The sequence below is a fragment of the Phoca vitulina genome, unplaced genomic scaffold, assembly GCF_004348235.1.
Source record: "Phoca vitulina isolate PV1807 unplaced genomic scaffold, GSC_HSeal_1.0 scaffold2, whole genome shotgun sequence".
NCBI lineage: Eukaryota > Metazoa > Chordata > Mammalia > Carnivora > Phocidae > Phoca > Phoca vitulina.
In genome coordinates this window covers 77115090-77131054 of record NW_022589705.1, presented here as the reverse complement: position 1 = coordinate 77131054, position 15965 = coordinate 77115090, and the positions used below count along the sequence as shown (strand labels likewise).

Here is a 15965-nt window from a genome sequence, read left to right as displayed (position 1 = left end):
GAAACTCCCCCTTCAAAACAAAGTCTATAGTCAGTGAAAATGAGACAGTAGAGAGCAGGCCTTTCAGATCCACAAGCAAGATGAAGTGCCCCGAACTCTTCATTGGGCAGCAGATGGCATGATAGTAATTTTCCTTTTGCTTATAAGTTCTACTGTCAGGAGGTTTACACTGGTATTTGTTCACACCAGTTCTGCAATGTAGATGTCATTACCTCCACTTTATAGAGGAGGAAACTAAGGCTCAGACAGGTTGTGCTTTTGCTAACGACATACAGCAAGGACAAGGCATTGCTGGGTTTAAATCTGTCTGCCTCACTCCGAGGTCAGTCCTTTCACAAGGCTATATATTGTTAATACCTTCAGGTGAACCTGGAGCACCATGTGATACCGTGGTCAACACAAAATGAGCTCGACCTCTGAGCTTTCAGGACAGGAATTACTTTTCTAGCACCCAGGGAACTCCCAGGGCCAGGCCCACCTCCACCCCAATGGAAGGCTGCTGCATCACTTACTTGGTAAGTTCACCGCAGCGTCACAACCCTTGCCTCAGAGATTACCTTTTGTGTGTCTCATCAGGAAGAAGAGCTCAAATCTCCCTTCAACCCCACCCTTTTCAAGTAAGTAAAGGTTTGGCAGCCATCTGGAAGGACTGGTGATTCTAGTCTAGAAACCCACAGATACCACTACCCAGCTCCTTCTCAGACACTTCTTTATCAAAGTTTTATTAGCCTCAGCTCAAGGTACCTCCATCTGGGCATCTCATTACAGAGCAAGGACACTTCAGCCATTTGTAACACCACTCCCACCCAAACAGGATTTTCAAGGACAGCAGCTGAAATGAGTTGCAAGAGAGCTATAAATTCACCTTGCCCCCTCTTTCCCCTCCTCCATGCATTTGCTCTCTCAACCCACCTATTTCTTCGCACTCTGCAACTGGATTACTCCCATTCCTTAAATGCATCTCTGACATTCTCATCTCGAATGCTCATTTATTCGCCCTTCCCTTTGCCGGGAACTCATTCTCCCCTGGCCAAAATCTATCTCCTGCCTTGAACTCCAATTGCACTTAATAGTCACCTATCTTTTGGCACTGGTCACATTAATTCTTTGTTACAATTACTCAAAAACATTTTTTCTCCTACTTATAAACTACCTATGTGACTTCAAAGTCAAGTACTAACAGTGGATATATATATATATATATATATATAATATGTGATAGTTTATGGAGATATTTGTGTTTATTCTCATTTCTGTGGGTAATTTCTTTCCCCCACCCCCAAGAAGATAGCCAGGCCTTAAATGTTCCCTAGTTTGAAGGCTGCTAAGTTTCAGATTCAAAAATCAACCGTTTCTAGCCACACAGAAGACAATGTCCAGAAATGGTTTTGAAAAGCATGGGCTTAGTAGGGAAACTGATCCCAAGGGAAAAGAAATGGGAGTGCTTTGAATGGGGAAAGCACAAATCTGTGGAGGGAAAGGTTAGAGAAAGCACCAGGCTTCTGAGAGTTTATAGGAGTAGAGACCTAGGCTCATTTGCATATAGTACCCCGGGATGAGGAGACTGCTGTGGGAGACTGTCCATTATATACCTTGGCCTTGAGAGCAGTGTTAAGGCTCTGTCTCTTTGAGCAAGTCTGGAATGATCCATTGTGAAGGGTCCGACAGAGGCAGGGGGATTAGCACTCATATCAGTAGAAGGAGCCATCCTAGTGATACAACCATCACGGATTAAGGACCTGGCCCCTTCCTCACTTTTTTTGCGCAATAAAACTTAAGTCAGCGGAAAGCAGCACTATATGTGAAGAGCTAAAAGCTTCATCTTTTAAGGCGACTTCTCAGACCAACAATGGCTAAACTTTTAGAGCCTACTATATTGGAAACCATGGGATAGGACTTCTGGGGTTTCCTTCTTCGGTCGGGCGCCCTTTTCCTCGCTAGGTTGCCGGTCTCCAATCTAAACCTTCCCTCTTAGGTCAAGTCCTCCAGTAGCCTTCAGTCTTCCCACTGACCCGTCCTTCCTCAATTTCTCCCTCCAAGCTTCCCTTCCCCATCTCCACCCCTCATCCCTGAGTCAGATCTCCCTTAGTCGTCCCTCCTTCACCCCTTTTTCCCCGGTGCTCTGTCTCTTCCTCTTCCCTGTTCAGGCAGTCTCTCTCCTCTCTTCCTGCCCAGACCGCCCTCCCGTGACCCCCACTCTGGTTTCGGTTTATTTCCACACTTCAGTGACGCCCCCCCTCCACGCCACTTCACTCCCACCCCAAACCCCACAGAGCACAGCCCCCCTCCGCGTCTTAGCCGTTGGCGGGGGCGTGGCCCCGCGAGTAACAGGTCTCCCGCCCCACACTCCGCGGGCTCGCGCGCAGACAAAGACATTCCACAGCCCCCGCCCCTCCGCGCACTCGGCCAGAGGGGGAGGAGACACGTGTCCCGCTAGCGCCGAGTCACGTGGAAAAGAAAACGAACGAAGCCCGCGGCCACTCGCGCACGCGCACAAGACTCTGGCCTGGCGGGCTCGGAGGGAAAAGGGGAGCGGGGAGGCGACTTCTTCGGGCGCCGCGGCAGTGCGCAGGCGCCGTGGCCCGACTGGAGACTTTGTTCTCCGCGGAGAGACCCAAGGGCGGTGCCGGTGGCTGGTTGCGCACGCGCGCCGCCTCATTTCCGGTGCTCTCTTTCGCTGGGTCGCTCGGGTCGGCTTCGGTCGCTGTCGCTCCCGCTCTCCACCCCCGCCAACCGCCGTTCGGGCCTCTGCCGCTGCCGCGTCGCTTCCTCGATCCCTCGATCGCACATCCGCCCCAATGCAGCGCCGGGACGACCCCGCCGCGCGCATGAGCCGGTCCTCGGGCCGCAGCGGCTCCATGGACCCCTCCGGTGCCCACCCCTCAGTGCGTCAGGCGCCGTCTCGGCAGCCACCGCTGCCTCACCGGTCCCGGGGAGGCGGAGGGGGATCCCGGGGGGGCGCTCGGGCCTCGCCCGCCACGCAGCCACCACCGCTGCTGCCGCCCTCGGCCACGGGTCCCGACGCGACAGTGGGCGGTCCAGCACCGACCCCGCTGCTGCCCCCCTCAGCCACTGCCTCCGTCAAGATGGAGCCGGAGAACAAGTACCTGCCCGAACTCATGGCCGAGAAGGACTCGCTCGACCCGTCCTTCACTCACGCCATGCAGCTACTGACGGCAGGTAAGCGGGCCTCCCGGATCCCTCTGGGTCGCCTGGCCACTCGGGGGCATGGGCAGCAGTGGCTTTGTTCCGCCCGCTTCCCGCCCCCTCGGGGCCAAGGCAGTCGTGAACTCCCCTTCTCTCTTTCTCATCCTGGGGAGCCTGGATTTCACACTCCCATCCCGGCCCTCGGTGCGAGGGAGAATTTCTAAGCTGCAGTGAAGGCCCGAAGGGGACTTGGCGATATCTTAGCGCAGAGATCTTGATGGATGCGCTGCGCTCCCCGCCCCTTTCCCGACCCTTCCCCCTCCCACTTCTTGCAGCTGCCCTGCGCTCCGAGTGTTCAGATTCTTCCAGAAATGAATCTTTATCTCCCTCTACCCCCCCCCAAAGGGAAAGCTTTCTTCATTGCGGGTGGCGGTAGACGCCTCTACTGAGGGTGTAGGGGGTGAAGACAGCCCGAGCCGGGGAGGGACCGTGGGAGGGAGGGCCGAGGTGAAATGGGGTGAGGCTGGAGTGCCCTGTCCAGCGCGCCGCGGTCGCTGGGGGCCGGGCCGGACTTAGCGGTAACAGGAGCTTAAGTTGCTCGGAGGCAGGAGCAACCTGTGGGAATCGGAGCTTGAGGTTTTCCGAATCAGATTTCCGACTTCGGCAGATAAAATGATAATTGCTATAGAGCCAGAAGGCTGGACCCCTTTATTTTACAAGGTGTTGTTCATCAGAAGGGTAAAAATAACCCTAGAGACAGTGAAATGGGGTAGGAGGAGGTAAAGGGTGGTTTGCAGGACATTCCCCAAGATGGACAAAAACTGAGAGAAGTTGCAAGATGCTTGTACCTGAAAGGCTTGGTCTTCTTTTATTTCTTTTTGCTTCAGTAGTGAAATAGATTAGGAAAAGTAGTCTTTGTTCTCTGTAGACTAACGCTCCTTTCCTGCTCTGCACTGGCCGTTCACCTAGTCGCTCTGATTTCTCCCTAAAGCCGTCTGTTTTGCCCTCTCTTCTAGTTAAAACGTTGTTTTAGTTATTTTATAAGCAAGTAAAAAGTTGCAGCCTTCAACGCTAAATGAGTAGTTGGACTCATTGGCAAGGTTGATATAATGGACAGATCGTTCCCCTTTGTTCTCTATCTCCCTACATTGGTAAGGGGTCTTCACTTTTTAATGCAATGAACAAAGCTCGCTGTGGTCAAGAATAAGAACATTTGGATAAACTGCTTACATTTTCAATTGGGTGCTTTGCTGTTCTGTAACACAGTCAGATTGTTTGAAACATTACTGTTCATTGTGTTCTTCTGGCAATCGTTTTGAAGACCAGGAGGCCTTTTTTTATCTTTAGATTTTTCATGTTGTCTTGCATATAGCAAACACCTGGTGTTTGAATCTGAAAGCAAGTACATGCAGACTTAGGAATGGCAGGCTAAATGCTAAAGGTTGACTGGTAGTCTAATTTTTATTTCCTCTAATCTTTAAGCAGTCCGGGTTAAGTGAGTAAGAATAACAAACTTTAGAACTTAAAGGTGTTGGCTTGGGTTTGAAATTCTGACCCTTAATTAGTTACCTACTTTTGGGAAGTTTTCTGAACCTCAGTAACCCTATCTGGAAAGTGGGATGGTGAGTTGAGAGAATTAAATGTCATGTAAAAGTACTAGCAGCATTCCCTTTGGCCAAAATCAGATAATAACTTACACCACAGTTTTCTTCTAATTGTAAATCCATGGTACTGAATAACGTATGAAAACAAGGTATTTTTTGCCTTTCTGACCACACCAAGTGCCTAGTACAGTGTTTATCTTTCAAGTAAAAGGTGGTTTCTTAGAATAAGCATCAAAAACTGTTGATCCTTAAAAGTGACTTACAGGGGCACCTGGCTGGCTCAGTCAGTAGAACATGTGACTCTTGATCTTGGGGTTGTAAGTTGGAGCCCATGTTGGGTGTAGAGATTACTGAAAAATAATCTTTTTTTAAAAAGTTACTTAAAATTTTCACTCTTACTGCTTAAATTCTGTTACAAGAGAGTGCTCTTTAATAGTTTTTAACTTGGGCTTTTTTGGTGTTTGTTTTTTAATAAACTGAAATTTTAATTGAAGAATCGGGGCTGAGGTAATGCTAGCTCATTGAGAAAACAGACTTGGGGAATATGGATGCTGCTTAGCGTGGTTAAGTTTTGATATATATTGGACCTGGCTCTTTTTTTTTTTTTTTTTTTTTTTAGATTTTATTTATCTGACAGAGATACAGCGAGAGAGGGAACACAAGCAGGGGGAGTGGGAGAGGGAGAAGCAGGCTTCCTGTGGTGCAGGGAGCCCGATGTGGGGCTCGATCCCAGGACCCTGGGATCATGACCTGAGCCGAAGGCAGACGCTTAACGACTGAACCACGCAGGCGCCCCAGACCTGGCTCTTAATGTATTTTTTAATGATCTGGAAAAGGGATTGTAGTGGAGTCAACCCACTGTGAGGAAGTGAGACTCTGAGAAGACAGAATAGTAGTATTTAAACTCTGATAAAAGGGTGCCTGGGTGGCTTATTTGGTTAAGCGTCTGCCTTCAGCTCAGGTCATGATCCCAGTGTTCTGGGGATTGAGCCCAGAGCTGGGCTCCCTGCTCAGCAGGTAGTCTGCTTCTCCCTCTCCCTCTGCCCCTCCCCTCAGCTCATGCTCTATCTCTAGCTCTGCTCTCTCTCTCTCAAATAAATAAATAAAATCTAAAAAAACAAAACAAAACAAAACTCTGATAGGATACATGTAAGAAAAATATAGTTAACACTTACTGTGCCAGGCACTGGTCTGAGCACTTTCTGTCAAATATTTAGTCTTTGTGACAATATTATGAGGAAGTTACTTTTTTTTTTTTTTTAAGATTTTATTTATTTGACGGAGAGCGCGCGCGCGTGCGCACAAACAGGGAGCAACAGGCAGAGGGAGAGGGAGAAGCAGGCTCCCCACAGAGCAGGGAGCCCAACATGGGGCTCCATCCAGGACTCTGGGATCATGACGTGAGCTGAAGGCAGGTGCTTAACCTACTGAGCCACCCAGGCGCCCCTATGAGAAGTTACTCTTATCCTCATTTTTACAGACGAGGAAATCAAGGCACCCAGAGATTAAATAATTTGCCTACAGTAACAAAATTAGTAAGCAGCATAACTAGGATTTGAAGTCAGTCTGAGTCTGGATCCATACACCTAACCCTCCCCACCCACCCCAACCCCTACTATATATAATACCTGCAAAAAATTGTAAACAAATTGTACTTCAAAAATATTTTGTACTACTTGGACAAAATACTACCAATTTATTTGAATGCATTGGAGTGCTAGCTAACAGGTCAATAAAGATGATAATGCCAGAAGAAGAAGAAGGAAACCCAAAGAGCAGAGCCTAGCTCTTGGAACTGACTCCTCAGGCACCTCTGCTCATTTCCAAAGAGAATCCTCAAGACCCAGACCACTCTTCCTTCAGCAGCCACATACCCCTTCCTGTCCCTTTCCCAGCTTTATTTTTTTTAAAGATTTTATTTTTGAGTAATCTCTCCACCCAATGTGGGGCTCAAACTTAGAAACCTTGAGATCAGGAGTCGTATGCTGTACTGACTGAGCCTCCCCAGATGTTCCCCAGCTTTACTTTATTTTGCACTTAATCAGCATCTGATGTACTATATATTGTAGTTACGTGTGTATTTGTTAACCACTCCTCCTTCACAGCTAGAATGTCAGCTCTACCAGGGCAGGGATCTTTTGTCTGCTTTGTTCACTGCTGTATCTCCTGTTCCTTGAAGAGTGCTGCACAGAATGGACTCTTACTAAATATTTGATGAACAGATACTCATCTTCATTGCATGATGGAAAAACATCAACACAGTTCTGAGAGATTTATATTTTGAATATAGACTTCTGTGTTAGCCAAATTGATACTCAGCTACGATGACAATTAAATGCATTTGCAGACATGCAAGGACTCCGTGTACCCATGCTTGTTTTCTGAAACAAAAATAATTTATCTTGTGTTATATATTTATGTAATAAACATACAATGCCTGTACGCATATCAGTGTTCTTTTTCTACTTTGTACAATTAGGAAAATATAAGTTTGTGTAAATGACTCAGGAGTAAGGAAACATTTTGAATAGATTAATCCCCACAAGATCTTGAAAATATACTTCGAAATCCATCTTTCAAAAGCACTCATTGGACATTTTAAAGACTAGTGAAGTGAAACTTCACTATACTAGTCTAGTGAAATTTCAAAATACTTAATTTATTTCGTGCACAATATGTTAGAGAAATATCTATTTCATCTATAGGGCTAGCAAAACCTATTAAAATCAGAAAGTGGAATTAGTTGCAAAGAATTCTAGACCAAATATAAGTGTAAATAGTAGGATAAACAGGCAGAGGTTCTCAGTATTTGCAACAATATCGTTGTTTACATAGGAAAATGGTCAGTGATGCAGCTGATTACAAGATAGAGATGTACAAATCAGTAGGTTTCTGATACATGAGCAGTAGCCAATTAGAAAAGAATTGACAAAATCTCGTTTTTAGAATAGTATCCAAAAAATTAAAAATTAAAAAAAAAGAATAGTATCAATTGCCTTGGGATAAGCAGTAAAAATCAGTTCAAAATGTATGTGAATAATTATAAACAATAACATTAAATAATATTTAATCTTTGTGTAGAGCATGTAACTTGCTATGAGGTATGCTACTTATTCAATTTTCCTGGCCATTCTATGAGGAAGAATTTTTATCTCAGTATTACTGTGATCACATATTGTCAACTTAAAAAAAAATTTTTTTTTTAAGATTTTATTTATTTATTTGACAGAGAGAGACACAGTGAGAAAGGGAACACAAGCAGGGGGAGTGGGAGAGGGAGAAGCAGGCTTCCCGCTGAGCAGGGAGCCCGATGCGGGGCTCAATCCCAGGACCCTGGGATCATGACCTGAGCCGAAGGCAGACACTTAACGACTAAGCCACCCAGGCACCCCTCAAAATTTTACTAAAGGTGATAAAGGAAGATCTGAATGAAAAGAGAAATATGCCACGTCCTGGGGAAGTTGTGGGGTAGGGAGGTGAAAGTGGGGGGACTAGCATTGTAAAGATGACAGGACTTTTAACATGTTGATTTTTTGCATTTCCCAAACTAATTCCAACTGGATTTATTTTTTTAAGAGATTTATTTATTTATCTTAGAGCACGAGTGGGAGGGGCAGAGGGAGAGGGAGAGAGAATCTCAAGCAGACTCCACGCTGAGCTCGGAGCTGGTCTAGGGGATCGATCACATGACCCCGATGCATCCTGAGCCGAAACCAAGAGCCAAACACTCAACCTACTGCGCCACCCAGGCACCCCAACTGGATTTATTTTTTCAACCTGACATGTTGAATATAAAGTAGCTAGAAGAAGAAATGACGATAAATGAGAAAAAAAATTTGGAGACAGGAAAATAATGAAAATCTACAGTATTGACAGAAAATCAGTCAAACAAAACTTAGGGTTTGAGAGACTGAGAATTAGAAGGAACTCTTAAACATTGCTGGTGGAAGTGTGTATTGATACAACCACTCTGGATAACAGTTTAACATTTCATCTGAAAGTTAACTTTCAAATTCCTTAAAATTTAGCAACACCATTCCTAGGAATATGCCCAAAGAAACTTTTGTACGTGAATGCCTCATTCATAAAATGGTGCACGTTGTTCACAAAATGGTGCAACTTGTTTCACCATTGACTGAAGACTGTGAGCTTTTCAAAATGAAATATTTATATAGCTGTGAAAATGAAAACTTACAGCTACATGCAACAACATAGAGAAATCTTGGAAATCTAATGTTAGAAAAGCAAGTCCCATAAGGCTAGATACATACGGTACAATACTATTTTTATAGAACATAATACTAGTGAGATTAAGCAAAATATTGTTAGCATACATTTTTCTCTGATAAAGCAGCTTTTTACAAAACTAAACATATGTTTACCATACGACTCAGCAATTGCACTCTTGGGCATTTATCCCAGAAAAATTAAAACTTAGTTTCACACAAACCTGTGCATGAATGTTCAAAGCAGCTTTATTCATAATAGCCCAAAACTGAATACAAACCATATGCCTCCAATAGGTGAATAAACTGGTACATTCATACCATGGAATACTACTTAGCAGTAAAAAGGAATGATAAATGCAACAACTTGGATGGATCTCAAGAGAATTATGCTGAGTAAAAAGAGCCAGTCTCTAAAGGAAACATATTGTATAATTCCATTAATTTAACATTCTTGAAAATACAAAATAATAGAGATGGAGAACAGATAAGGGGTTGCCAGTGTGAAAAACAGCTGGAGGGAAGGGCCTCTGGCCACAAAAGGGTAGCATGAGGAATCCTGGTGATAGAACTGTTCTGCACCTTGACTGTGGTGGTGCTCACATGACTGATTAAACTGCATAGAACTAAACACACATATAAGTGGGTGTAAAACTGATGAAATCTGAATAAAGCCAGTAGATTGTATTAATGTTAATTTTCTGGTTATGATACTATATTATATATGTGCGAAGTGTTATGGAGAAAACTGGGTGAAGGTATATGAGATCTTTTATTTCTTACAACTGCATATAAATCTACAATTATCTCAAAAAAAGGGGGGCGGGTGTCTGGGTGGCTCAGTTGGTTAAGCATCTGCCTTCGGATCAGATCATGATCTCGGGGTCCTGGGATTGAGCCCCACTGCAGGTTCCCTGCTCAGTGGGGAGTCTGCTTGTTCCTCTCCCTCTGCCCTTCTCCCCCACTTGTATGCACTCTTTCTCTAAAATAAGATCTTTAAAAAAGCAAAGAAAAGCTCTAAACTCTAAATTATATCGTAAGAAAGAGATTCAGGAGACCCTGGTCAATATGTCATAACAGGGTTTGCCACTATCCTGGAATGTGAGAATTGAGCCCTTCAGGGGGCTCTTTACTCAGACTTTGGGGGATTTTTCTGAACCAATACCTATCCTCTGTCAACACTGTCTTTGAAATATTGTGTTGGTATCTTTTCCTAGGCGCTAATCTACGGCTTTCATCAGATTCTCAAAGGGGCCCATGACCCCAAAAAAGATTAAAGACCGATTGGTCTCTGCTCTTGCTTAAAACAGTTAAATAATTTGATAAATAAAAAGAATGGAGTTTTTTTTATACAAAGACAGTAAACTTACTGGACTTGTGATTCCACAAGGTGGGTACCAACAGAAAAGATACAGGGCAGAGAATTACAAATTTGGGGATGATAAAGTCATATGAAGGTATAGGGCAGAGAATTATAAACTTGGGAATGATAAAAGTAATGAATCATTGAGGGTGTTAATGGTACGTTTCTTTCATTCAGTAAACATTTATAGATGCCTATTGTGTATGAGACATTATACTAAAGATGGCAGGTACTCAGTTTAGGGGCGCCTGGGTGGCTCAGTTGTTAAGCGTCTGCCTTCAGCTCAGGTCATGATCAGCTTCAAAACTCATGCTCTTTCCTCTGAGATATGCATTTAAAAAGCAATCCTTAGCAGCTCTTTCTGCCCACGGGTCCTGTCCCCATGCTTTAACAAAACCACCTTTTGCACCAAAAAAAGAAAAAAAGAAACCTCATCCTTTAGAGCTTACAATCTGATTGTGGTAAGACCTACCAAAAAAGGAACGGTTAAATCATAGTAAAAGATAGAGTAAAAGAAATGCCACAATATTAGTTGAGTTTGCTCTGACTGATGGAAGGAGTGACCTGGGTTTAAGTACCTGCTGTGTCACTAACAAGTTTTGTGATGAGTTATATAACTTTTCTGAGCCCAGGTTTTTGCACTTGTTAAATAAGGATAGTCTTGGTTATAAAGACAAAATGAAACAATAAATACAACATTCCTGACACACAGAGACACTGGATGAAATACGATTTTTGTAAGCAGCTGGCTAGAAAACAAATGGGTCACCTCTCTGTGTTGTTTACACTTTAGCTTTCCTGTCTTTGGCTCTTGGGACAGCTAAGGTCTCTAGAGGCCCAAGCAAAGATCACTTAAAGGAATTAGTCTCAAAAAAGTTGTCTAGAAAGTACTGTTGCCTGAGGGTTAAACCATTTTTAGGAAGCTTCTCCTTGATTTTTTTTTTTCTTCCCAATACAACCTACTCCAAGCTCTCCAAGAAAAGTAAGGCCAAGGAGAGAAATAGAGAATTGGAAAAGAAAAGAAAAGGTCAGGCTACTGAACATCTGAAGCACCCACAGAGTCCTTTCATGGACTTTAACCACATGACAGTGTCTGAGGGTATAAACTGTACCCAAAATTTTACAAAATCAATTCTTCCTTGCTTAAGTAAAGTCCCCCCCCCCCCCCCCACTTTAGAAACTCTTCATCGAAAGGCAGTGATAAAAGCATGAGGTTTGAAGTTAAGAGAAAGCCTGGGTTTTGATCCTTATTCTGGTACTTTAACAGCTTTGTGATTTAGAAACTTTTTTCTGAGTTTGTTTCCTCATTTGTAAAATGGGGATGGTACCGGCTACTTCACTGCGTTATTTTGTAGGATAAATGAGGTAATATTTGTACAGTATTCGATACATAGTAGACACTGAATGAATATTCAGTCCTTTCCCTTCCAAACATGGAAGATGAGCCCTCTTGAAGACTTCAAGTTGCTTCTTTGTGTTTTGCTTTCTAGGCCAAACTCCCCTGATTCTTTTATCTTTTTAAAGCTGTTTTATTTAAATCATCCTTCCGGAACTTCTCTAAAAATGCTTTAATATTCTTTTAAAAATTGTGAGATAAACTGGACAAAGGGATTCTAATTAAGATATGATTAGTGCAAAATATAACAGAAAGATCCATGTTATAGAAAGAAAGGCCTTAAATTTACAGGGTGCATTACATTGCATAAAAACCTTTCTCCTGGGTTCGGTGTTTGCAGCTCTCCTTCCTGTAGGAGTACAATAGATTAACAGGCTTTGAGTCTTATCTTGCACTGGCCAAGTAAAGTTTCTGGAAAGTGCTATAAAATATAGCTGAATGGCCTAACTAGATGGTAGCAATTAGGACACACAGAGAGACATTTAAAATGAAGCATGTAATTTGTTCCACATTTTTAGAAGCTCTTTGGTGATGTTTTCAGATCACAAATGTGGCATCTTTGTTCCTAGGATTTTTGAGGATTGAGTACCCATTTTTTCAGCCTGGAAACTCAAGAAGAGATGTATTCAGGGGCGCCTGGGTGGCTCAGTCGTTATGCGTCTGCCTTCGGCTCAGGTCATGATCCCAGTGTCCTGGGATCGAGCCCCGCATCGGGCTCCTTGCTCAGCGTGAGGCCTGCTTCTCTCTCTCCCATTCCCCCTGCTTGTGTTCCCTCTCTCGCTGTCTCTCTCTCTCTCTGTCAAATAAATAAAATCTTAAAAAAAAAAAAAGTAGTAGTATTCAGAGATGGTAGGCTCAAAACTAGTGACTAGAAAAAGCTAATATTAGCAGTTAAGTGGGAGGGCAGAATAGAGGTCAGGATATACCACCAGTAAAACAGCAAACAAATAGGGTGTTGAATGAAGCATTTAGTATGTTAATTTTAAGGTCAAATTTGTTCTCTTTCAAGCAATGAAACATAGGAGTGTGAAGAGCACTGTCATCTACAGTTCTTCTCATAGGAGTAAAGGTTTAGTTAAGAATATTTACAATATGGGGGGGGCGCCTGGGTGGCTCGGTCAGTTGGACGTCTGCCTTCAGCTCGGGTCATGGTCTCGGGGTCCTGGGATCGAGCCCCACGGCAGCCTCCCCGGAGGGGTCTGCTTGTCCTTCTCTCCCTGCCCCCTAAACAGTTACTTTTAAAAACGGTTAAAGGGGGGCACCTGGGTGGCTCAGTCGTTAAGCGTCTGCCTTCAGCTCCGGTCATGATCCCAGGGTCCTGGGATCGAGCCCCACATCGGGCTCCCTGCTCTGCGGGAAGCCTGCTTCTCCCTCTCCCACTCCCCCTGCTTGTGTTCCCTCTCTCGCTGTCTCTCTCTCTGTCAAATAAATAAAATCTTTAAAAAAAAAAAAAAAAAAAAAAACTTAAAGGTATGGGTTTACACAATGTGTTTAAAGTAGTATATCTTTTTTTTTAATATTTTATTTTTAAGTAATCTCCACACCCAACATGGGTCTCGAACTCACATCACCGAAATCAAGAGTCGCATGCTCTACCAACTGACCCAGCCAGGTGCCCCTGAAATAATACATCTTTATACCTTAAACCAGTGGCTTTCAAAGTGTGGTTCCTAGATCAGCAATATCAGCATCACCTGGTAACTTGCTAGAAATGCAGATTCCTAACACAAATCCCAGACTGGGGTTGGGGCCCAGTTGAACAAGCCCTCCAGGTGATTCTGATGCATACTGAAGTTTGAGAACCCTTACCTTAAAATTATAGAAGATAGAGGGGTGCCTGGTCGGCTCAGTCAGTTGGGCGTCCAACTCTTGCTTACAGTTCAGGTCATGATCTCATGGTTGTGAGATCAAGCCCTGCCTTGTGTTCCCCGATTAGCCAGGAGTCTGCTTGAGATTCTTTCCTTTTCCCTCTGCACCCCTCCTTCCCACGCTAGGACACGCTATCTCTCTTTCTCAAATAAAATCTTTTAAAAAATTATAGAAGAAAAAAATTATAGAAGATAGAAACATAGTATGGGGATAATATATAAGGAGAACATTCTGCTTTTTTTTTTTAAGATTTTATTTATTTATTTGACAGAGAGAGACATAGCGAGAGAGGGAACACAAGCAGGGGCAGTGGGAGAGGGAGAAGCAGGCTTCCCGCGGAGCAGGGAGCCCGATGCGGGGCTCGATCCCAGGACCCCGGGATCATGACCTGAGCTGAAGGCAGACGCTTAACGACTGAGCCACCCAGGCGCCCCAACATTCTGCATTCTTTAGAATGTTCCACTGACTTAAGGGAGTATAAATTTCTTTTTTTGACTGTTTTCAGTGGACCATATAACCTTTTAGTTGCTGTTCATTGCGCACACTCTGCCCCATCTCTGTTAGTACTTCTGTCGTAACACTTGGAAGTGTACTTCATTGCCCTCTTCGTAGACCGGGAGTGTCAGTGTATAAACATAGTGAAGATGGGGATTATATCTGACTTGTTCTGACATATTTCCTATACTTTATAGGATGGATGCCTGGCCCTTAGTAAGTCTCGCCTAGGGGTTAATGATCATACCTGTATCTCTCCCTTCATCTGCCTCTCCATAGGAAGCACTCAGATGCTTCCAAGGAAGGAAGTCTTTTTGGATACTAAGGTTATATCTGATGAAACTATCTTAACCTGTGAATTGAAAGTACCTCAGTGCATGTTTTCCTTTAGGACATTGCCTGAATTTGGGCTAGATAATGTTGACGCTTAAGCACTTCCTAGGAAATGTGTACATGTTATTTTATTCAGTCTTTATAGCAACCTCATGAGGTAGATATTGATTCCATTTTACAGATGAGGAAACCAAAAATTAGAGCAATTAAATTAATAACTTTTCAAAACTCTTAAGGACTGTTATCCAAAGCACTATGTCACAATGGAATTTTAATGGGACTGTTCATTGTATATTTATTTATTTATTTATTTAGGATTTTATTTATTTATTTGACAGAGAGAGACACAGCGAAAGAGAGAACACAAGCGGGGGGAGTGAGAGAGGAAGAAGCAGGCCTCCTGCCGAGCAGGGAGCCCGATGCGGGGCTCGATCCCAGGACCCTGGGATCATGACCTGAGCTGGAGGCAGACGCTTAACGACTGAGCCACCCAGACGCCCCTGTTCATTGTATATTTAAATTACTGACCTTTGTTCATAAAGATATGACTTTGTGCTGTTTTTTGTTTGATGTAGACTTTATTTTTAGTTCATTTATCCCCTTTTCCCCATCTCTCTGCATTGGTTTTGTTAAATTCACTTATTCTTGAGAAACATTTGAATGGCTCTGGTGTAGAGGCTTCAGGTGGGGATGGAAGAGCAAACTGCTTTCATGAGAAGCAGCCTTTGGGTTTCCTGGTCAACTCCATGCGTCTGAAGTATTTGGTCTTCTACTATGTTATTGCTTTATGCAGACTTGGAACTTTGCGTCTAGATACCAGAACAAACTAAACTGTGTTTGTCTTATCCAGAGATTGAGAAGATTCAGAAAGGAGATTCAAAAAAAGACGATGAGGAGAATTACTTGGATTTATTTTCTCATAAGAACATGAAGCTGAAGGAGCGGGTACTGATACCTGTGAAGCAGTATCCCAAGGTAAGGCATAAAGTGCCTCACTCACTTCGTTGTCTTTGTAGGTGTGAGAGCCATGGGCTGAAATAAAGACTTCTGGAAATTGTGATGCATCAGGTCCTTGAGCCTGTGAAGCTTCTCTCCCATACTTGCAGTACTTGTTTCTGGCAGTTGAAACATCTAAGTCTAGATCTAACAGCATACCTATAGCTAGGAAGGAAATATAATCAACTTTTTATTACCAAAAAGAGTTTCTTTCTCAAGTGTTTGTTCAGTCTCCAAGTTCAAAGGAAAAAATTGAAGAGTTGCCCTCTGTTGAAAGATTGACGTGGGGGGAAAAAGATTGACGCAAAATCTAAATACAGGAAATGTAACACAAATCCTTGACTAGGTGAAGTTAATTTTATTTCTTACTCAGTGTTTTACTTCTAAATAAATCCTTTCTTGTTTTTCTCCTCCTCCTCCTCCTTTTTTCTGTTTTTTAAAGGAAAGAAATTAGTTCTATTTAGTTGACGAAACAAGTACTACAAAAGAATGCCATATGTCTGTTCTGTTCTGAGGTCACTGCCTTAAAAATACTT

The 15965-nt window shown here is 43.4% G+C and overlaps 1 protein-coding gene across 2 annotated transcripts in view; it reads left to right on the top strand.

The window, feature by feature from the left end:
- The first annotated feature begins 2588 nt into the window (after nt 1–2588).
- KHDRBS1 (KH RNA binding domain containing, signal transduction associated 1) overlaps nt 2589–15965 on the top strand; it is a 38219-nt gene continuing 24842 nt past the window's right edge. For both annotated transcript variants that reach the window (XR_004297597.1, XM_032389126.1), the window contains exons 1-2: nt 2589–3180; nt 15284–15408. Coding sequence is in view for 1 of the 2 variants with exons in the window: in XM_032389126.1 (XP_032245017.1) it covers nt 2799–3180; nt 15284–15408 (507 nt within the window). In the remaining variant the exon portion in view is untranslated. The remainder of the gene's footprint in view (nt 3181–15283; nt 15409–15965) is intronic.